The 23,518-nt window shown below is 41.6% G+C and overlaps 1 protein-coding gene across 1 annotated transcript in view; it reads right to left on the minus strand.

Annotated features, from left to right (window-relative positions):
• Nucleotides 1-23,518, minus strand: part of LOC132822645 (solute carrier family 12 member 5-like) — a 340,455-nt gene that overhangs the window by 224,028 nt on the left and 92,909 nt on the right. Inside the window, exon 5 of the mRNA XM_060835891.1 lies at nucleotides 10,428-10,574. Within this exon, the coding sequence (XP_060691874.1) occupies nucleotides 10,428-10,574 (147 nt within the window). The remainder of the gene's footprint in view (nucleotides 1-10,427; nucleotides 10,575-23,518) is intronic.

Genomic DNA, 23,518 nt, shown 5'->3' on the forward strand with positions numbered 1-23,518 from the left:
TGGGGGTTGGGATTTGGGTGTGGGCAGGGGGTGGGGGCTCCTGCGCAGTGTGCTGCTGTCTCGAGTCCTGAATGGGGAGCAGACTTCACAGAAAACTCCGAGCACCAGAGAAATCAAAGAACCAAATAATCAATTATCCAAACAAAATAGTGTTACCCATCTTGTTTGGATAAGTGAGGTTCCTCTGAATACATGCAAAGTCACCATAGTCTTACCAAGCAATAGGGCTACTCTCATTAGACAACTGGGGCTGGTTTAATCTGAGGGTCACCATCCCTCAAATGAGGGGTGAGGTTAAGAGGGAGAATTTTTCATGGTAACCTCCGCTGGTGTGGGAATTGAATCCACACTATTTGCATCACTTTATATTTCAAGCCAGCTAACTAATCCACAAACGCACAATTTGCACTCAATCACTCTCCTTAAAGAATTTCACTTTTTCACTTTTTTTTAGATTAAGATGATTCTTCTGAATTCCCTCTTCAATTTCTTGGTAACCATCTCATATTAAGAGCCCTTAGGTTTGCTTTTACTGACAAATGGAAAAGCTCCAGGCTGAATCTTGAGGTTTCTAAATAAGTGCGGGTTGCATTGAGCTTTATGGTGGGATTCTTACTGTGAGGCATGCAGTGAAATGTCTTGCTATATTTTACCAAATGTGTCTCATTAACTACCTAGCGTATCTGAATGGCATCTCTCTTTTCTGTTCTGTCCCTATTTTATCACATGCCATTCCCGGAGCAACATGCCACTCAGTGGATATCCTCCCATTGGCCAGCAAGCCTGTCCCTGCACCATGTGTATAAGGACACTGTGCAACCAGGTGAGCACTGCATTCTGAAGCAGCCTGTTCAATGAGGGACAGAATCTGATCATGTTGGAGAAGGGGAAGCTGTGATTCTCTGTTGTAAGAGACCTGGAGATGCTGACAGAGGTGGTGGTTTAAAGGAGAGGCAGTCTGGAGTACACAGAGGAGGTCATGCCACCAGATCCTGGTGGTCTGCTCTGATGTTACCACCCAAGTCAGAGCCATCTCAACAGAACATAGAAACAGCCATCAGTGCGGTAGGAAGATCATTGACCTTTCTTGCTGTGCTAAGGTAAGTACTATTTTATTCTGTCTACTAAATTTCATTATTTTGGCTGTTTGTTTCAGTGCCTGTGTGTCCCGAAGGTACCATGCATCGATGTCTGTGACAAGAGTTTGTGGCAGTTTGTGAAAGCGAGATGAGCAATGTGCCCCTCATTGTCCCTCAACCCAAAACACATTGAATCTTTCCATGGCCTCTGCTTCCAAAAATGCTGGTGTGAATGAGATGGTCAGCCATGCCTGGGACAGGGAGGTCTACAGCAAACAGAGCCAGTTTATTTGGAATGTCACAGATAAGGGAGTCTACAGGTCTGTGTCCTGTAGAGTACATAGATCTGCGTGTAATGTTATTTCCATTTAAATGCCTTTAAATAAGTAGGTACTGCAACCCCTCCCTCACAGATACAGACCTTAACTTTACCCACCCTTTACCACCAACCCCTAGCATATGAGGTGACCATACCAGATGCGGGCACACACAATCCGTCCACTTGAACCCACAATGCTCCCCCTCCCTCCATGATCCCTTTCTCATCCATACTTTACAATTTCCCTTCACCCTATGAATACTGTTACTCCCTTCACAATTATCATCCTCCCTTTTTTCAGCCTGCAGCACCCAGCTAATAAGCTTGCTGTAAAATAAGCTTTTGCAACAGTGAATGACAACATTATGACAGAATTTTACACTATGTTTGAAAAAGAGAGAGCTCAATCTGAAACAATGACAATAAATTTGAGTAAAGGAAATTATGAAAGCATGATTTACAAATTGGCTGGTGTGAATTGGGAAAATGCATCAAAAGGCATGACTATACATAGGAAATGAACAGTCTGTAAAGATCTAATATATTGCTTACAGAAATTGTACATCCCTTCAAGGTACAATAACTCAAAAAAAGGCCAATCAACCATGGCTTACATAAGGAGTTAGGGATTGTATAAGACTAAAACAAAAGGCACAGCAAAGGACACCCAAAAGTCTGATAAGGAAAGGACAAACACAATATAAATGCAATCTAGCAAAAAGGCATAAAAATGGACAGTAAAAGCTTCTACAGGTATTTCACTCAGGCAATGGCAATTTGTGTGACTGCATGAACACCTCAAACTGAACATTATTTCTTTCTTACATTACTTTTGTCAGCAGTTACAATTAATAATGGCTCTCCAATATATATCTACACCATTTGCCTTTCCCATAGTTTTCTTTTAAAATTTTATTCTTCCCTTCTTCAAAATCATAATGAACTCTTGAATGAAGAGTCAATGATAGGAGTCATGCAGGTTGGCCATCCTGCGACAACACTACTTGCCCTTAAAAAATCCCAATGGATCAAAGAATTGTTGGAAGATTGTCATGTTTTCCAATTGCATATTTTCTGAGCATACCCACACTTGACCTTGAAAATTCTGCCCATGGCATCTCAACAATATTTACCTTGTTCTTGTTTTTTAACAGAATATATTATACTAGGTGCTTTTGAACATCATTGGGAATGGTTCTTATTAGTATTCAATATAATTGCATGTCAAAGAAATGTGCCTATTTAATTTCCAAATATCTATCCTAAATCCCTCAAAATCTCTTCTCCAATACATTACCTTGATTTTTGTCATGTTTATCTTCTTCTCAAGCATAATTTTAAGTGAATAAGACAATGGTCATTAACTTTTTCTGTTACATACACTTCTCTTATCCAGTCTGGTTCATTCCTTCTTATTGGATTTTTCAATTCTCACTGGTGGACAAATCTGCCCTTGTTGAGCTTCTATGATGGATTGAAAAGGAGCTTTATACACATTGTAAGCACACTTATTTTGAAATCCTGCTGGAATATTGTATTCTTTTGCTCATTTTTCTAATTTGTATGTCTGTTTCTTATTCATCCTCTGATCCACTACTAAGTGGTTGTTGAATACTTCTATCATTGTTATTGATTCTTTATTGTCTTTTAACTTTATCCACAAAGATTTTGTTTGTATCCTACAGATGGCTGTTATACAGCATCACTTTTTTCTACTGCTATTTTATTACCTTCACAGATTAAAGTACCATTTCCATCTTTTTCCGTCACTCCAACTTTAAGAATATATTATATTCCGCAATGTTTAATTCCCAGTGCTGATTTCCTGTAGTCATATCTTGGTGCTCCCTACCATATCTGATTTCATAATGTATCATTGCCTCCAGCTTCCCCAGTTAACTGCAGCACCATGTCCTCTGTTGAACAGATGGTTTAATTCATTTTAATTGCAGTTTCTCTTACTTTAACTCAATTATCTTGTTCTGCAAACACCATATATTTCACAATCGTTTAAGTCCTGCCTTAGTTTAATTTATCTGGTACTCTCCTTACCCGGGATAGAAGTCACAGAGTTGTTACTGTGCAGAAGAAAACTATTCAATCCATCGTATCTACACCAGTGCATTGAGCAATTTTCTTTTCCTTTATTCATTCACAGTATGAGAGCATCACTATCTTGGCAGCATTTATTGCTAATCCCTAATTAACAAGAGGGTAGATGAGAGTCAACCACCTTGCTGTAGGCGAGACCAGTCAAGGATGGCAGTTTCCTTTCCCAAAGGATATTGGTGAACCAGAAGGGTTTTTTCCCAACAAACGATTCATGGTCATCGTTAGACTCTTAATTCAGATTTTTTTGTTAATGAATTCAAATTCCACCATCTGCTGTGACGGGATTCAAACCTGGGTCCCCAGAACATTATCTTTGGATTAACAGTCCAGCAATAATACTACCAGGCCATAATACCACCAGGCCACTGCCTCCCCATTACATGAGGTCAGTACCATTCCTCTGTCTTTTTGCCAGGATCTTGCACATTGTTTCTATTTAAATAATCAGCCAATGGCTAATTGAGTGCCTCAATTGAAGCTTCTCTCAGCACATTTCCAGTTAGTACATTTGAAACTTGAACATCTCACAATGAGAAAAAATATCATCCACCTCACATTTGCTTTTTTTTGTAATGTTCTTTAAAATTGTATTTTGGTTCCCAAACCTTAGTGAGTAGGAATGGTTTCTCCCCATTTACTCTGTCCAGCTCCCTTATAATTTGAAAATTTTTATCAAGTGGACAGTGAAAGCTTTTTATGGTCATGGCTAGCTTTAACTTGAGGGGTGATAGATATAGGACAGATGTCAGTGGTAGTTTCTTTACTCAGAGAGTAGTAGGAGCATGGAACGCACTGCCTGCAACAGTAATAGACTCGCCAATATTAAGGGCATTTAAATGGTCATTGGATAAACATATGGATGAAAATGGAGTAGTGTGGGACTCTAGGCTTTGGATTGGTTCCACAGGCCTGCACAATATCGAGGGCTGAAGGGCCTGTTCTGCGCTGTAATGTTCTATGTTCTATACGTTCTATATTCTAAGTGTTCTCTTAGCCATTTCCTCTTCACGGAAAAGAGTTCCAGTCTCTCAAATATTTCCTCATAACTAAAGTAAACTTGAGGGTCACAGTTTGCAGATATCAACAATCAGGTGAGTAGAAATGAGACTATGGAGAACTGCAGCAAAACAGAAGAAGACAAATAGGCTGGCAGACTGCACAGGGAGATGGAATATGTAATTCAAAATTGTGAAATGTGAGGGGGAGTTGGGTCCTGCTGATGGAAATAAACCAAATTCCACTATGTTGGGGACTCTGGGAAGGAGCATCTGCTGTTATCACAGAATGAGAAACTGGTTTCTGTATTTGTGCATTTATATCTGGGATGAGCAACAGTCTTATATCTAATGGAGATGCTGGAGGCTGTAGTCTAGAACTGGCTGGAGGTTAGAAACAATCACTGACACAACTCCGGTGAAATATCCATCAGCATTGTCATTTGTATTTAGACTGGATTTTTTTTTTGCAGATCCCTCTCTGATCTTTGAATTGGGTCATTCACAATTTTAATTTGGCTCATTTGATTGTTGTAGCAGGAACAAAATGTTGATTGATGAGATTCAAATATAGAGTTATGGAAAAGATAGAAGTGGAGTTTAGAGATGGTAGCATTTTCAAAGCCTTTCGGGAGGAAGCATAATTGGAAGAAGTGATTGTTGGCAAGGAGAGAGATATCAGCCATTGGTTTCTGAGGTGGGATGATGATGACAATAGTAGTATATGTTCATTGGGCTTTTAAAGAATGTACAGCTTGAGTTTAACTTCTGTTCCATCTGGTTTCTGTCTAGTGGAGGGAGTTAATATTTCTTTGTATTTTGTTCAATGGACAACAATGGCAGTGATAAAATTCGGCTTTGACATCTTAGAAATAATTTTACAATCATGCAGTTGAATGGAAGAACTGTGGGATTGAGTGTCTCAAGCACCTTCCTTAAACAAGCATTAAGGTTCTTACATAAGTCAATGAGCAACTTAACACCGATGGAGGTATCTCTACACAAATCTGAAACAAAGCCAGGGCTGTTTCACTCACCATGCTTTGGTATGTCCTAAAGCTATCAATGTCTACACATCCTCTGACTCCATAGTCCTGCAGTACACTCTTCACCCCATCAGACGCATGCATGCATGTGCGCGCGCGCGCACACACACACACATGCATACACACGCAGACACATGCATACATACAGATGCAAACACACACAGACATACAGAGGCACACACACACATATCATGCACAGAAGCACACATGTACATATGCACAGACATGTAAATACATACAGACACACACGTGCACACATGCAAACATGAGCGTACACAACACATATGCATACACACCGATACATGTACACAGATGTAGACACACGTGTTTACACACACACACACACACACACACACACACACACACACACACACACACATTTTTCCAATCATTTCTCCAAATGTACTTGATGGCTACCCTCTTTCTTGTTATTGTGCAGTGAGCTGCTTATAGTGGTGTTTCTCTATCTTTATTCACTTATCTATTAACATGGATTGGAATTTATTGATTTTGTTATTCGACCAAACTTCATATCTGTGTATAGTTCCATAAGTGTGGCATATTATTCAGCAGGACACAAATTAATGACTTTTTTTCAAGGGTTCTACTTGAGGTTTTCTTGAGGGCTCTCTCTCCCTCCCTCTTTGATTTGCTGAGCTACATTTTGGTTTCAAGGGCTCCTTTCCGTTCTCTCTAAATTATTGTGTGATGGAAACATATAGTAACAATGTCCATTTGTGTTGACTTAGTTTTATTTTGATTCATAGAGAAGACGAATTTGAAGAATTAGGCGATATCCTCAATATTGAATTTCCATTGGAATTTAATACACAACATACAAGGAAAACATTAATTTCTTGGGCAGCGTATTATTTAAATTGATTTAGAGGCGTAAGTCAGCAACTGATGTTTTTCCAAAATAACTGTGAACATTCATACACAAAAAGAGGCATCATCCTAAATATTATCTCTTTCAGAGACTAGTGAGATCATAGCTAATATGTTTCCATCGTAAATACACACAGTCAGAAATTTAATGTGGTCACTCTCTTTTTCACCGAATTTCCAACTTCAATCTCAAACTTAAATTTAACAATTGGAAAATATCTAAATTTTTCTTCAGATGATAGCTCCTGAACATAAGCAGCCTTAAACTAGAGATTCACACTCTTCTTATAGCACAGTGACTCAGTGGTTCACACTGCAGTGTTACATCATCAGGGACCTGGGTACAAATCCAGCCTTGGGCAACTGTCTGTGTGGAGTTTGTGCATTCTTCCTGTGTCTGTGTGGGTTTCCTCCCACGGCCCAAAGATATGCAGATTAGGTAAATTGCCTATAATATTCAGGGGATGGGTAGGTTAGGTGCATTAGTCAGGGATAAATGTAGGGGAATGGGTCTCGGTGGGTTCGTCTTTGGAGAGTCAGTGTGGACTTGTTGGGCCAAAGGCCTGTTTCCACACTGTGGGGATTCTATGGAAATTTATTATGTCAGTAGTGATAGTTTAAAACTGTTCTGTCCCCTTTTCAGCCATCAGCTCTCCCTCTTACAAATTCACCTTCCCTTTCCTACAGCGTAATACACTCCCATTCTTGCAGCCTCCTTTCCACCCAAGACCATTCACTCTCTCCTTTCTCTCCCTACAATGCAGCATTTCTTTCTCTCTTCCCTGTGGACTCCCACATGGTTGCATTCTCCTTCCCTAGCCCCCTGCAACCTCCTGCTCCATCCCCTCACAGTCACGGAGTCTAAGAGATGTAAAGCACAGAAACTGGCCCTTTGGCCTAACTTGTCCATGTCAACCATAGTTCCTAAACTGCACCAGTCCCATGTGCTTGTATTTGGCCCATATCTCTCTAAAACCTTCTTATCCCATGTACCTGTTCAAATGTCTTCTGACTGTTGTAATTGTACTCACCTCTACCACTCCCGCTGGCTGTTCGTCCCATATAGCACCACTCTCTGTGTGAAAAAGTTGCCCCTCAGGTCCCTTTTAAATCTTTCCCCCTCACCTTAAATCTATTACGTCTAGTTTTGGACTTCCCTAACCTGGAGAAAAGACCTTAGCTATTTACTTTATCAAAGCCCCTTACGATTTTTCAAATCTCTATAACGTCATCCCTCAACCTACTATTCTCCAATGAAGATGTCCCTGGCAATCCAGGGACTCCTTATGACACAATCCCTTCAGTCTTGGTAATATCCTTGTAAATCTTGTTGCATCTTTCCAGTTTAATAACATTCTTCCTACAGCAGGGTGACCAGAATGGTTTACAGTACTCCAAATGTGGCCTTATCAATGTTTTGTACAGCCACAATATGGTGTCCCAACTCCTATACTCAGTGGTCTGACTGATGAAGGTAAGCATGCCAAATGCCTTGTTCACCAATCTGACTGCCTGTGATGCCACTTTAAAGAAACTCTGTACCTGTAACCCTTAGTTTCTCTGTTTGCCAACACTTCCCAGGGCCGACAGTTAATTGTGTAAGTCCTGCCCTGCTTTGTCTTATCAACATGCAACACCCCACATTTTTCTGAATTAATTATAAGACCATAAGACTATAAGACCTAGGAGTGGAAGTAAGGCTATTCGGCCCATTGAGTCCACTCCGCCATTCAATCATGGCTGATGGGCATTTCAACTCCACTTACCAGCGTTCTCCCCGTAGCCCTTAATTCCTTGAGACAACAAGAATCTATCAATCTCTGTCTTGAAGACATTTAGCATCCCGGCCTTCACTGCACTCCGTGGCAATGAATTCCACAGGCCCACCACTCTCTGGCTGAAGCAATGTCTCCGCATTTCTGTTCTGAATTTACCCCCTCTAATTCTAAGGCTGTGTCCGCAGTCCTAGTCTCCTTGCCTAATGGAAACAATTTCCTAGCGTCCACCCTTTCCAAGCCATGCATTATCTTGTACGTCTCTATTAAGTCTCTGCTTAATCTTCTAAACTCCAATGAATACAATCCCAGGATCCTCAGCCGTTCCTCATATGTTAGACCTACCATTCCAGGGATCATCCGTGTGAATCTCCGCTGGACACGTTCCAGTGCCAGTATGTCCTTCCTGAGGTATGGGGACCAAAACTGGACACAGTACTCCAAATGGGGTCTAACCAGAGCTTTATAAAGTCTCAGGAGCACATCTCTGCTTTTATATTCCAACCCTCTTGAGATAAGAGACAACATTGCATTCGCTTTCTTAATCACGGACTCAACCTGCATGTTTACCTTTAGAGAATCCTCGACTAGCACTCCCAGATCCCTTTGTATTTTGGCTTTACTAATTTTCTCACCAGTTAGAAAGTAGTCTATGCTTTTATTCTTTTTGCCAAAGTGCAAAACCTCCACTTGCTCACGTTAAATTCCATCAGCCATTTCCTGGACCACTCTCCTAAACTGTCTAGATCCCTCTGTAGTCTCCCCACTTCCTCAGTACTACCTGCTTGTCCACCTAACTTCGTATCATCTGCAAACTTTGCTAGAATGCCCCCAGTCCCCTCATCCAAATCATTTATATATAATGCGAACGGCTGCCATTCTGAAAAAGAACCTTTTATCCCAACTCTCTGCCTTCTGTTAGACAGCCAATCCTCAATCCATCCCAGCAGCTCACCTCAAACACCATGGGCCCTCACCTTGCTCAGCAGCCTCCCGTGTGGCACCTTATCAAAGGCCTTTTGAAAGTCTAGATAGACAACATCCACTGGGTTTCCCTGGTCTAACCTACTTGTCACCTCCTCAAAGAATTCCAACAGGTTTGTCAGGCATGACCTCCCCTTACTAAATCCATGTTGACTTGTTCTAATCAGACTCTGCTCTTCCAAGAATTTAGAAACCTCATCCTTAATGATGGATTCTTTCTTTCTGCTTTTACAACCTCCAGCGCTTCCCTATTCTCCTTTGCACCCTCCAGTCTCCTCACAAATTTCTTCCCCCACACCAATTGCAGCCTTCATCATGCCCCCGGCAGTTGGACATCCAACAGACAACTCACCTGGCCTTGGCTCTCCCATCCGTGCAATGCATTAGTGAACTTATCAGCAGCAAGCATGGGAGAGAAACAACCTGTGATTGGAGAAGCAGCTCCACACCAACTTTGTCCTTACAATAGACAGTGAAAGTATTTTTTTCTATTGGTCACCCCTGTGATTGAATTTTTCCAGGATTTTGGGGATATTCAGGAACAAAGGTAACTGCCATTTTGCACTGCTTTCTCGTTCTTTGCTCAAATGGAAATGGATCAAGTGTAAACCTACACAATAAGAGAGTTCTAGCTTTGGAGGAGCTACATCACTCCCATTGTTACCATCAGATAATGCGGAATTAGTGGACATTAATTCTCATCTGCATAACTCAACATTGGACAATGTATCACTAAATAAGTCATAAAGGAGACCACAGTTTTTTATTTAAACCCATGTGTCTCTAAACTGACTATTACTTGATTGAAGTAGAACTGGCCGAAGGTTCTATAAATCTTTTCTCCAGTTTTGTATGATCTGTGTTCCAAAGCTGGAATTAGCATAAATTTTGTACACCACTAAAATAATTAGACAGAAATTGCCACAACATTGTTTAATTTCTTAATTCACTGTGTCCCATCACAACCCTGACACACACACCATGGATGTCTATTATAAAACGTCCTCATTCAATTGTGGCTTTGATCTTTTCTTTTGGGTGTGTGGGGTAAGACAATGTTTCATCCTGTTACTGAGTCCATTAAATCCTTGGCTTGTTCTGTTCACATTTATGCCATTATAACCTGAAAGCTGACAAGTTGAACTTGAGAAATGTCCCCTCTGTGCAATGCTGTTTTAGGTGGTAAAAAATATCATTGATGCTGAAATAAGGAGTGAATTATTACTTACGCAGGAGCAGCACAACATGACAATGAAGAAAGATTCCATGATTCCACCGACCCCCACGACCCATGTCAGACGCAAGAACAATATGACTCCAAAGATATTCTGCAGGCAGGGGAAGTAGACTCCCATGATTGTACCCATTCGTGTAGCCTGTAAAGAAGGAAATGGTAGTGAAAAAAAGACATGGTCTCAGATGTGAAGTTTCAATAAATAAAGTCTTCTATGTCCAGCTTAATTGTGGTATTGATATGAAGACGCCACGGAAAATATGACATAGTTCTCAGCTCTTACTCAGAATTTATTCGCTCAAGGTTGTTCGGACCACCAGTAGCTGGTTAATAAATGCCATTATTTAACCTTAGAATTGTGTGGTTCAAATCATTCTACTGAGAACTAGCACTAATTTGGAAGAATAAAGTGGAAAGAGATTCTATTTATGGTTGTGCAGTAATAAATTCAACAGTGTAAAAACCAGCAACCAATCTGTCAAGTATTCTGGTCATATTGTGATTGGAACTAAGCCAGCCAGGTGGATCCTATAGAATATGAGTTCCCTGACTGGGGCTGTTAACCTGTTCCAATCAAGGAGCCCTGGCTTCCAGTATAAACAGGAGTATCAGGGGTTCTGTTCACTCTGAAAGCTGGTGCTGAGGGAGCTGAATCAGTGTCAAGGAATCTCCATGTGGAAATAAAGGATGACATGGTGACAGGGGATACTAGCCTCTGTGGAGTTATTTCAGGTTACTGCTGAATATGTTAAGGCCATTTTGTTACATTGCCGAATGAATGCTTAAACTGAGAATAGACTTGGTTTCAGTATTGAAATGAAGCCCTTGTATCCATTGCAAGAACTCACTTGTTAAATTCCTTCAGAAAATTTACTGAACAAATTGTGTCTATTTTTCCAGATTCACAGCAGCCTGACTATTGCTTTCCGAAGCTGCAAAGTATGGCAAGGCAAAGTCTTTATATTAATATCCATATAGAACAACAGGAACAGAAGGAGACCATTCTCTCTGAGGTTGTCTATCTTCAATTGCGAACAAGTCAGCCAGCCCAAACTGTTCCAGGTAAAAGCATGCGTTTGGATGTCATGGCAATTTCTGTCCAAGTATGAGGCTTCCCAGATTCAGGCATGTATTGGAGATTATTGCTCCCAAAATGGGATGTGACAAATTTCTAGCTCAAAAGCTTTAACTATACAGTTGACTGTTTTCCATAGTTCAAGGCGATTTGTCTGAAATTTGTATGCTATACTGTTACATTTTTTGAAATTCAAGTGACAGCACAAAAAAAAGTATAACATGCACTCTGAAAAGGCTGCATCAGTGACTAGACTTAGAGGTGCCGGACTGAGGTGGACAAAGTTACAAGTCACACAACACCAGGTAATAGTCCAACAGGTTATTTGGAAGCACTAGCTTTCGGAGCACTGCTCCTTCATCAGGAGGTCAAACTCCACAACTATCTAATGAAGAAGTAGCGCTCCAAAAGCTAGAGCTTCCAAATAAACCTTTTGAACTATAACCTGGTGTTGCGTGATTTTTATCATTGACCAGAGCTATTTATGTCTTATTGCAATTACACATGTCCTTGCTGAGACCACATCTGGAGTAATGTGGGCAGTTTTGGTCTCTTACCTGAGGAAGGATGTTCTTGCTATAGAGGGAGTGTAACAAAGATTTACCAACTGAATCCTGGGATAGTAGGACTGATGTATGAATGGAGAATCGGTTAGGACTATATTCAGTGGAAATTTGAAGAATGGCGGGGGATCTAATAGAAACCTATAAACTTCTAACAGGACTACACAGTAAATGCAGGAAGGATGTTCCTAATGACTGGAGAGTCCAGAACCATAGTCCACAGTCTCAGGATACAAGGATAGGATTTCATTTAAGATTGAGATGAGGAGAAATTTCTTCGCCTAGAGACAAGTGAGCCAGTGGAATTCTCTGCCACAGAAAGCAGTTGAGGCCAAAACATTGAATGTTTTCAAGAAGGATTTAGATTTGGGGTCAAGGGCTTCAGGAATCAAAGGGTACAAGGAAAAAGCAATACTGAGTTGAATATCAGCCATATGGAAAGCTGCAGCAGGCGCAAAGGGCTAAATGGTCTCCTCCTGCTCCTACGTTTTACATTTCTGTTTCTTTCCTTCACATTTGACAGGTTTTTATTTCGCTAATTTTATAGCATTCTGGAGAAAACTTTAGAAAATCGTTGTTTTGCAGTTATTCACAGTTAGTCCCTGCAGACTTCAACTACTTCAAAACTGAGCACCACCAGTTAGGGCGGTTTCATAACAAAAAGTATCAGCATTAGCTTCAGTCTTCTTCCTATGATCTTCATTTTGTTCTTTACGACCTGACCTGTGTAACTGATAATGATGATCACATCAAAGAAAAGCCAATTCAGGAAAGAGGAACACAGTACACTCCCAGTGGAGAAGCAGACTGAATATCAGTCGAGATAAAGTCATGATTAATTTAAGGCGCTTCAGCTAATGTTTTCAACTGTGCATATTAATGATAAACACTGTATCATTCAAGCTTAACAACTCACAAATGCAATACCCTAAAAACATTTTCAAATTGTTCATAAATTAGAAATCACAAAATAAAAAACACACAGTATGCAACAAAATAATATTTAACAGAGTCAAAGGCTTCTTCAGGTTTTGGTAGGTTATGATTAAAGAGTGAAGTCTTTAAATTAAGTGGTGCTGCATACATTGGGACAGGGAGAGGGCATTGTGCTAACCTATTTCAGTGCTACTTACTACTATGTGTTTTTAATTTGACCATTAGGTCAGCACTATATACTACAAAGGTACGAATAGGACCAACAGTAAGCCATTCAGCCCTTCATGCCTGCTCCACCATTCAATAAGACCTTGACTGATCTGATTTTAATCTCAAGCCTACATTCCTGCATATTCCTGATAATATATCATGCCCTTGGTAATCTAGAATCTATCCATCTCTGCTTGAAAATTTTTAAAGGTTCTGCATCCACTGCCTTTTGAGAAAGGAATTCCAATGATTCAGAGAAAACAAATGTCCTCATCTCTATCTAAATGGCACCCTCTTATCTTTAACTTCTGACCAATGCTCCCTGTAAGTAGTGTGTGTGTGTGTGTGTGTGTGTGTGTGTGTGTGTGTGTGTGTGTGTGTGTGTGTGTGTGTGTGTGTGTGAAGTTGCTCCAATGTTCTGAACATGATAATTGGTGTTGCTTCACCCATCATGGCATTGACTTCCAATCCCAGAAATCACTGCTGGTCTCTATGACCCCTATTTCTAGATTCTTCCACAAGAGAAAATATCCTTTCAATATTTGACTGGTCAAATTCCTTGAGTATTTTATTCATTTCAGTTAAGTCAAATCTGACTCTTCTAAACTCCAGGCTTAGCCTGCCTAACATTTCCTTATTAGGCTGCTCATTCCAGGCATTAGTCTAGTAAACTTTTCCTGAACAACTTCTTATGCATTGACATCTTTCCACAAGAACAGTGACTAATACTGTACATAGTACTCCATACGTAGTCTTACCAATTGCCTGCATTATTGAAGCATACTGTTAGATTCAATTCCTCATGTAATAAATCATAACATTCTATTAACTTTCCAATTACTTGCTGTACCTGCATACTAACATTCAGTGATTCATGCATTTCAGGGCTCTGCATCCTCTCACCATTTAGATAATAGTTTTTAAAAATTATTTCTATTAAAATGAACAATTCTGCACTTTCCCACAATGTACTTCATATATCAGATTGCTGCCCATTCACTTAACCTATCGGGTTCCCTTTGTAAGCCTCTTATCTTCTCTTCTTAACTCACTTTCCCACCTACCTTTGTGTTATCTGCAAAATTAGCTGTCATATCTTTGATCAGTTCATCCACACCATTCATGACATCTTACCAGCCTGAAAAAGTCTATTCAACCTTACCCTCTGCCACTTGTTAAAAAGTCAATCTTCTATCCATACCTACACCATAAGCTTTAATTTTTCACAATAACTTGATGAAGCATATCATGAGAGGCATTCTAGAATAATATATCCACTGGTACCGCTTTGTCTACAGCACAACATACCTCTTCAAAGAACAAAGTTCATTAAACATGATTTCTCTTTGAGAAAGCCATTTTAGCTCTGCCTGATTTTCTTGAACATATCCAAGAGCTGTTGAGTCAGAAAATGATAGTCATAGAGGTTTGCAGCACAGAAAAAGACACTTCAACCATTGAGTTTGCACTAATCAAAAACATTTACCTCACATCTTTAACAGTAATTTCTTGCTTTTTGCCTCCCTCCCTTTTTGAATACAGGAATTACATGGGAATTTGAATCATAGAATCCCTACAGTGCTAAAAGATGCCATTCAGCCCATTGGGTCCTGCACCAACCCTCTGAAGGCTATCCCCACAACTCTGTATTTCCCATGGCCAATCCACCTAACCTGAACATCTTTGGACTGTGGGAGGAAACTGAAGGACCCGGAGGAAACCCACACAGACACAGGGAGAATGTGCAGACTCCATGCAGACAGTTGCCCAGGGCCATGTTCGTAACGAATGGCAGAGTAGGCTTGTAGGGCCGAATGGCCAACTTCAGCTCCTATTTTCTAGAATTCTGTGCCAATAAGTTGGGTTTTATATTTTAAGAGGCACAATCATTTTTGCATTTGCTTGTATTATGGTACTTAATTATCTCTCAGTACTGATGGTTGCAGACTGCAATAAACTTGCCCAAAGTCAGCAGAACAATGAGCTGAACAAAATGTGGTTTCAAAACAAATAGGATTCATTCTGATTGCAGTGTGGGAGCTATGCTCCCACTCACAATAACATTACTGTGGTAAAGTACTGATGCATCATAACAATGTCGCACATATTATCAGACATGATTGTCTTTTCTCTGATATTACAACTCCAACAAATAACACCTTCCTCCCACTTGCTGACTGCTGAGCTTGTGTGAAATATCACAATGACATCAATCCCACACTGTGGTCTCCTTTATCCCTCCACTGAATCTTCAGCTCTCCATATAGCACTATCTCCTCCCCATTTTGGACACTGATTTTAAAGACAACAAAGAATTCAACGAGCAGTTCATTTTAATTATAATTTGGTCCTTGTACCCATAACATGGCTGTAGTATGAATCTTCAGGCATTATACTCTTAAAATGAGACACATTCCCTCATGTTTGGCGTCATCTGCATATTTGGTATTACCTTAGACTCAACAATGTCCTCGCCTCAAAATATATCTGCAGTGAAACTGAAATATTCCAAAGCTCTGTTACCAATGTCCTCACTGAAGTACTTCCACAGAGCCCAGTATCCCATCACCAAGTCACCCCTTATCTAGATGCGGAGAGTCCTTGACACTCTACTAATTCCCTCAGAGCCAGCTGTCAGTGTGAACACAAGTTCAGAAATGCCTGTTTATTTTTATTTTGTTTGATTTCTTCAATAACTTTGTTGAGAATATGAATTTTTTTTTAGCTCTCTCAGCTCAACACGGATAATTGATAGAAAATAAAGCCTTTTAGGATGAATTCAGTAACAAATTGATGTGAATAATCATTACTTAGCAACACTAATTACACTGTTGGAAATATTATCCAGAATATCTGCAAAAATAAAAACTGTAAAGCAGCTGAGTAGAGAACTCAGATGTCATCTGGCTTTCTTTCAGATACAAATGGTTCGAATAGGTTTCTTAGCCTTTCCTGTTTTTAAACCAGATTGACATTTGTAAAAAAGTATGTACAATGCTTCTGTGCATTGTAAAACAGAAAATAGAATTCCTAATTTTAATACCACATTTCATATGTGTTAGTAGAGCAAATGTTTGATTTGCCACACAGTGAGAAGAATGGTGACACTCCTATTTATATCCATCAGCCAGAGCTCCCTGATTGGACCAGGTTAACAGACCCAATCAGGGAACCCATTTTTTATGAGGTGCACTGGCTGACCTCATTACAATCACTACATTCCTCCGCCTCTGAGTTTGAGGACACAGGCCAGTACGTTTTTTTTTTGGTGCTCCTCTCGCACAATTTGCAAGTTTGTAGTTTTCATATGGTCCATATGCATGTTCAGGACCATCACACTGACTCGAACTTCATACATCACTGGACCTGATGCAAGTCGACCATGCCTCTAACCCATGCAGGGCCATTCCTGCAGTTCCTACATCAAACTTTGTCTCCTGAAATAACCTGTCTCCCTTGCTTAGCAGAGTCTTGTGTCTGGCATTAAAGTTCCTGACCACATTTCAACATCACCCCCCAACCCCCTTCCACTGAATCTGGGAAGATCAGATTTAATGTGGTGCAGAGTCTTCTTGCCATTAGCAACTCTGTTGCAGATATGCAAGTAATTGCATGAGGGGTGGTCTTATAATCAAATAGGAACCAGGACAGTTTGGTATCTAATGAAGCTGCAGGCTTTTTGTTTAAGCATACCTTCAAAGTTTGGGCTGCTCTTTCTGCCAGTCCATTGATTAATGGATAGTATGGAGCTGTAATTATATGACAAATACCATTCAACTTTAAGAAACACTCTAATTCCCTGTTGGCAAACAATGGCCCATTATCTGCGACCAACACTTGTGGGAGTCCATATATTGTAAGAGGTGTGCACAATTATTCTATTGTTATCCCTGTGTTTGATGAATGAACTCTGTACATGTCCAACCACTTTGAATGAGTGTGCACAATGACTAAGAACATTGAGCCCTTGAGAGAACCTGCAGTGTTGGCATGTAACTGAGTCCAGGATTCAGCTGGCCATTCCCATGAGTGTAGGGGAATTGCTGGTGGTGATTTTTGTCCTTGCTGACACTCTGGGCACTGCCCCAACAATGCAGCCTTGCTGGCATCCAATCCTGTCCGTCATGCATAATTTCTTGCCAATATCTTCATTTTGGAAACCTCTGGATGAACCTCATGGAATTCAGTCAGTATCTAACAGCAGCCTTTGCTCAGGTCAATCACTCTTGCTAACTCATAGTACTATGCTGTCCTCTATTGTGATCTTGTCTCTCCAAGTCTAAAAAGATTTCAATTCTGGTTGTGATGGCCCTTTGGTTTCCCACATCATCACCAGATGTTTCAGTTTTACCAGGATTGGATCCTTCTGCCTTCAAGGTCTGATATTGTCAACTGTGACTGGAAGTGTTTCCAGAAAAGTTAAAACCATTACGGACTCTTCCAGTGGTGGTACCATCAATAGTGTATCTGTCAGTGGGAGGTGGCTCATTGCATTAGAATTTTCTAGTTGGCTTCCTCAACAGTGTTCCAACATAAAATTATACACACGACCTAACTGCTGAATTCAGCCCGAAGCCATGGACAGCAGTGCCTTGCTCGCTTTAAGTAGACCTAACAAGGAGTTGTGGTCTGTAACTTTACAAATTTACATCCATAAAGGTATTAGTGGAATTCCTCACTCCAAACATGATCGCCAATTTGTCCTTCTCTATCTGGGCTTATTTGCACTCTGCAATGGCCAATATCCTGGATGCATATACTATTGGGTGTTCCTCTCCATACTACCCAATGCCATATGGGGAAGCAGCGCATGTCAATACCAAGTTTCGTTTGGGATCATAGTGTGCCAACACACGAGAGGATGACAGCTGTTTCTGCACTTCCCTGAAAATTATAGTTTGACTGTGCAGTCATTTCCAAGGTTGAGCCTTTTTAAAGGGTTGCAAGGGTGCTAGGATGGAGGCCAGATTGTATGTAAACTTTCGGTCATAATTCACCAGCCCAAGGAAATATCTAAGCTCTAGTTCAGATTGTGGGAGCCAGGGCACCTTTGATCATGCTCATTTTATCTTCCAATGGGTATAACCTGGTCTTGTTTAATCTGTAGCCTAAGTGCAACATTTATGCTTTCTAAGGCATATGCCCACATGGCAGAAACATCTAAGGATTATGTTGATACTCTCTAAGTGCTCCTTATTGATCTTCTCTGTAATTAGCACATTAGATAAATGGCCACCCTGGGTAGACCTTGTATTATGTCCTCCATCATTTGCTGAGAAATTGCACAGTCTAACAGTATCCCAAATGGCAGTCTTGTGTATTGATACAAACCCTTATGGCATTCACTGGAGCATACGTCTGGAAATCTCATCTAACCGCAATTGCAAGTACACGTCGCTTATGTCCAGCTTTGTGAAGGACAGCCCCACTGCCAACTTCGTGAATAAATCCTCCATGTGAGGGATTGGGTATTTATCCAGCTGTAAAAGACAATGTACCATTTCTTAAAAATCCCTATAAGGTGAACAGACCTGTCAGGCTTCACAATCAATAAGACTAGTGCTGTCCATTCTGCTAACTGGACGGGTTTGATGATGCCTTCATTTCCCAGCCTTCTGAGTTCTGTCTCTATTTTTGTGCAAATGGCACTGAGCAGACCTTGCCAAATCACATGGAATTGCTTTCTGGTCAACATGCCTTGGCTCCTTTGATAGTCCCTAGGCTTTCCTGAAAAGCTTCCAGGTATTTACTTAGGACTTCAGTCGGGCAGCCATTTTCTAATCAAAACATGTTGAGCCAAACTAGGTGAATGTTTCTCAACCAATTTTGTCACATCAAGCTTGGGCCTGACAATCTGTGGTAACTGAACCATTTGCTTCTCATAAGAGACTACAACTGAAGTCATACCTTTAATCTGTAAAGGTTCCCCAGCATAGGTTTTCAGTCGAGCTGATGCCTTGAGCAAACTTAAGGATTTGACTTAAGAATTTTGTTAAAGATTGGTTCTGCCATCACTGATACAGCCATGCTGGTATCGGCCTCCATTAGAACCAGGTGACGATTTATTTTAATTAGTTCTGATTTGGATGTTGCCAAGCAATTTAATTGTTCCCGACCAGATATAGGTGGACTTTGCATGGTATGCATTTCCCTGGATACCAGCCGATGAGTTCTGTTACTCAACTGAGGTCGAGTGAGAATCTTTTGCTGTCTCGAGTCCACATACCAGCAGCAATTATAATGGCTTGCCAGCCCAGATTCTAAAGAAAATTTTAACTATTTGGCCAAGACGTGGCTTTGCTTTGAGGTTTTGCTATGGACTGACCTAGAGTCCCTCTCTTCAGGATATGTCTTGAGTGAGGCTATGCAATTGCCTTTATTCAAGTGGTGTTCCCCAATCTGGCAAAGGTGTCTACTTCCAACGGAATGCCCTGCAATTCATATGTTCCACTTGCCGCAGTTTCCAATGTTAAAGCCTGTTGCCGTGCCTGCTTGAAGTCCAACTGGGCTCAGCTAGTGGGCGCTTTTGCATGGTTACATAATTAATCTCACTGTCGTCACCACTGAAAAAAACTCCACAGAGGCCAGTATCCCATCATCCAGTTACTCTTTATTTACACATAAAGAATCCTTGATACTGAGCATGCTTCCCCAGAACCAGCTCTCCGAGTGAACACGAACCTCTGACACTCCTGTTCTTCTTGGTCAGCCAAGGCTCCCTGACTGGACCAGATTTACAGCCCTAATCAGGGAACTATATTCTATGAGGTCCACCTGGTTGACCTCATTACAATTACTACACTCATTCTCGACAAGTCATTTGGTTTTTTAGATTAGATTACTTACAGTGCGGAAACAGGCCCTTCGGCCCAACAAGTCCACACTGAACCGCCGAAGCGCAACCCACCCATACCCCTACATTTACCCCTTACCTAACACTACGGGCAATTTAGCATGGCCAATTCACCTGACCCGCACATCTTTGGACTGTGGGAGGAAACCGGAGCACCCGGAGGAAACCCACGCAGACACGGGGAGAACGTGCAAACTCCACACAGTCAGTCGCCTGAGTCGGGAATTGAACCCGGGTCTCAGGCGCTGTGAGACAGCAGTGCTAACCACTGTGCCACCATGCCACACACGGTCTTAAATGATTCCTATTTGTTAAGACTGCTGTCAATATCAACTATTTATTTTCCATCCATTTTCTTTCTGCTTCGCTGGTGAGATGTTTGTTGCTGTGACCTTTTGCCCTATGGGTATTTAGAATCAATTTCTCATAGCTCGATTTCATATGATAGTTTGGCACACTTCTGCAAACATTTCGTAATATGTAGCCTGTATGCGAATCCCTCTGTAGTTGTTCGGGTTTAAAGGAGCAAACAAAACAGATGTGCATGCATCTGAACCACACAGTAAAGATGTACCCATGCCTTGATTCATGTATTTATAGGGCAGGTAATTGTCTTTGATTATTTCCAAGCAGATAGAGGATCAGTGAACATAAAATGGACCAGCCACACAAGTAGTATGGCAACAAAAGCAGGTCAGAGGCTGGGAATTCTAAAACTAATATCCCACCTTGTAACTCTCATTAGTCAGGGGTGTGATGTGTAGCTTCAACAGAAGAAACTTTTTACCATTGAGGACAAAACAGCCTACTTGATTGGTGCCTCATCCACCACCCTAAACACTCACTCTCTCCACCACTTCTGCACAGTAGCAGCAGAGTGTTCCATCTACAAAATGCACTGCAGTCAATCACCAATGTTCCTCCAACAATACCTTCCAAACACGTAGCCTCTGGTACCCTGAAGGACAAGGGTAGCAGATGCTTTGGAACACCGTGAGCTCCAGGTGCCCTCCAAGACACACACCAGTGTGACTTGGAACTATATACCTTTGTTACTTCATTGCTGTTGGATTATAATCCTGAAACCCCTTTACTGAGAGTGTCCTACATCCTAAAGAGTGCAATGATTCAAGAAGGTGTTCACCACTACCTTTTCAAAGGCAGTTAGGCATGGAAAATAAATGCTGACCGAGCTAATGACAACCATATCCTATGAACAAATAAAAAGACTCCCCTCTCCCATAGTTGGGGCAATAATTCCAAAATGGAGCCCTTCATAATGAGAAAGGAAGGTCTGCAAAAAGGATGCTTCTGTCATTAGCTGTGTTGGTAATATCACTTTCACCTTTCACACCACTTGGTGTTTCCAAGCAGAAAGCATTTGTCACATTTTCCAAGCTGCAGTACATAGCTTCATCATAAAGATTGCAGAGGTTGTGACCAGGTAAAAACAATGACTGCAGATGCTGGAAACCAGATTCTGGATCAGTGGTGCTGGAAGAGCACAGCAGTTCAGGCAGCATCCAACGAGCAGCGAAATCGACGTTTCGGGCAAAAAACCCTTCATCAGGAATAAAGGCAGTGAGCTGGAAGCATGGAGAGATAAACTAGCGGGAGGTGGGGGTGGGGAGAGAGTAGCATAGAGTACAATGGGTGAGTGGGGGATGGGATGAAAATGATAGGTCAGGGAGGAGAGGGTAGAGTGGATAGGTGGAAAATGAGCTAGGCAGGGTCGGACAAGTCCGGACGAGTCATGAGGTCAGTGCTGAACTGGAAGTTTGAAACTAGGATGAGGTGGGGGAAGGGGAAATGAGGAAGCTGTTGAAGTCCACATTGATGCCCTGGGGTTGAAGTGTTCCGAGGCGGAAGATGAGGTGTTCTTCCTCCAGGCGTCTGGTGGTGAGGGAGCGGTGGTGAAGGAGGCCCAGGACCTCCATGTCCTTGGCAGAGTGGGAGGGGGAGTTGAAATGTTGGGCCACGGGGCGGTGTGGTTGATTGGTGCGGGTGTCTCAGAGATGTTCCCTAAAGCGCTCTGCTAGGAGGCGCCCAGCCTCCCCAATGTAGAGGAGACCGCATCGGGAGCAACGGATACAATAAATGATATTAGTGGACGTGCATGTAAAACTTTGATGGATGCGGAAGGCTTCTTTAGGGCCTTGGATAGAGGTGAGGGAGGAGGTGTGGGCACAGGTTTTACAGTTCCTGCGGTGGCGGGGAAAGTGCCAGGATGAGAGGCTGGGTCGTAGGGGGGGCGTGGACCTGACCAGGTAGTCACAGAGGGAATGTTCCCTAGGGCTTCCAGTTCAGCCTTTATTCCTGATGAAGGGCTTTTGTCCGAAACGTCGATTTCGCTGCTTGCTGGATGCTGCCTGAACTGCTGTGCTCTTCCAGCACCACTGATCCAGAGGCTGTGACTGTCAGGTTATTTCATTGAGATGTGAGCAGCAGCTTCATTTTGTAATGGGCAGTAGTGAACCAGATTTGTTTTTCTAACAATTGACAATGGTTTCATAGTCATCATAGATTCATAACTCTAGATTTATGCTGAATTCAAATTTCACTATCTGCCATGGCAGGCTTTGAACCCAGGTCCCTCGGACAATACTAGAATATTAATAATGTAGTGATAATGCCACAAAGTCATTATTTGCGACTTCATAATGCCTGGCTTGACTTTGCGCTTTTTAAGTAAGGCATTGCTACACACATATCCCCCTATCAGAACAGATATTCATAAACTGACTGAAATTCCAGTTTGTTTGTAATTATAGTAATTAAGTACAAGAAATGAATACCCAGTGTGCAGAGAAAAGAAAAAGAAAATCATCACCATTATTTGCAGCCAAGCATCAGAATGTACAAACTCAGCAGTACAACTCTGTTAATTTGTTCTGGACACTTCTGCATGATGCACTCGACACATTAGATAGCTAGTTATTCCAAATCCTATTCATTTAATGAGTAATGTAGGCTGCAGATGTCTTGCAGATGTTTTAGCCTTTGTAACACTGTACAGTACATGTTGCCTCCTCCTCATCATCATCATCACAGGGTGGCACGGTGGCACAGTGGTTAGCACTGCTGCCTCACAGCGCCTGAGACCCGGGTTCAATTCCCGACTCAGGCGACCGACTGTGTGGAGTTTGCACGTTCTCCCCGTGTCTGCGTGGGTTTCCTCCGGGTGCTCCGGTTTCCTCCCACAGTCCAAAGATGTGCGGGTCAGGTGAATTGGCCGTGCTAAATTGCCCGTAGTGTTAGGTAAGGGGTAAATGTAGGGATATGGGTGGGTTGCGCTTCGGCGGGTCGGTGTGGACTTGTTGGGCCGAAGGGCCTGTTTCCACACTGTAAGTAATCTAATCTAATCATTCTTTCTGGCATGGTTCAATAGTGGAAGGAGGAGTTGAGATGGTTTGTTTGTGAGTGTCAGTGCTTGTCGCTCAGAAAGAACA

Source organism: Hemiscyllium ocellatum, chromosome 15 (assembly GCF_020745735.1).
Source record: "Hemiscyllium ocellatum isolate sHemOce1 chromosome 15, sHemOce1.pat.X.cur, whole genome shotgun sequence".
In the NCBI taxonomy this organism is placed as follows: Eukaryota; Metazoa; Chordata; class Chondrichthyes; order Orectolobiformes; family Hemiscylliidae; genus Hemiscyllium; species Hemiscyllium ocellatum.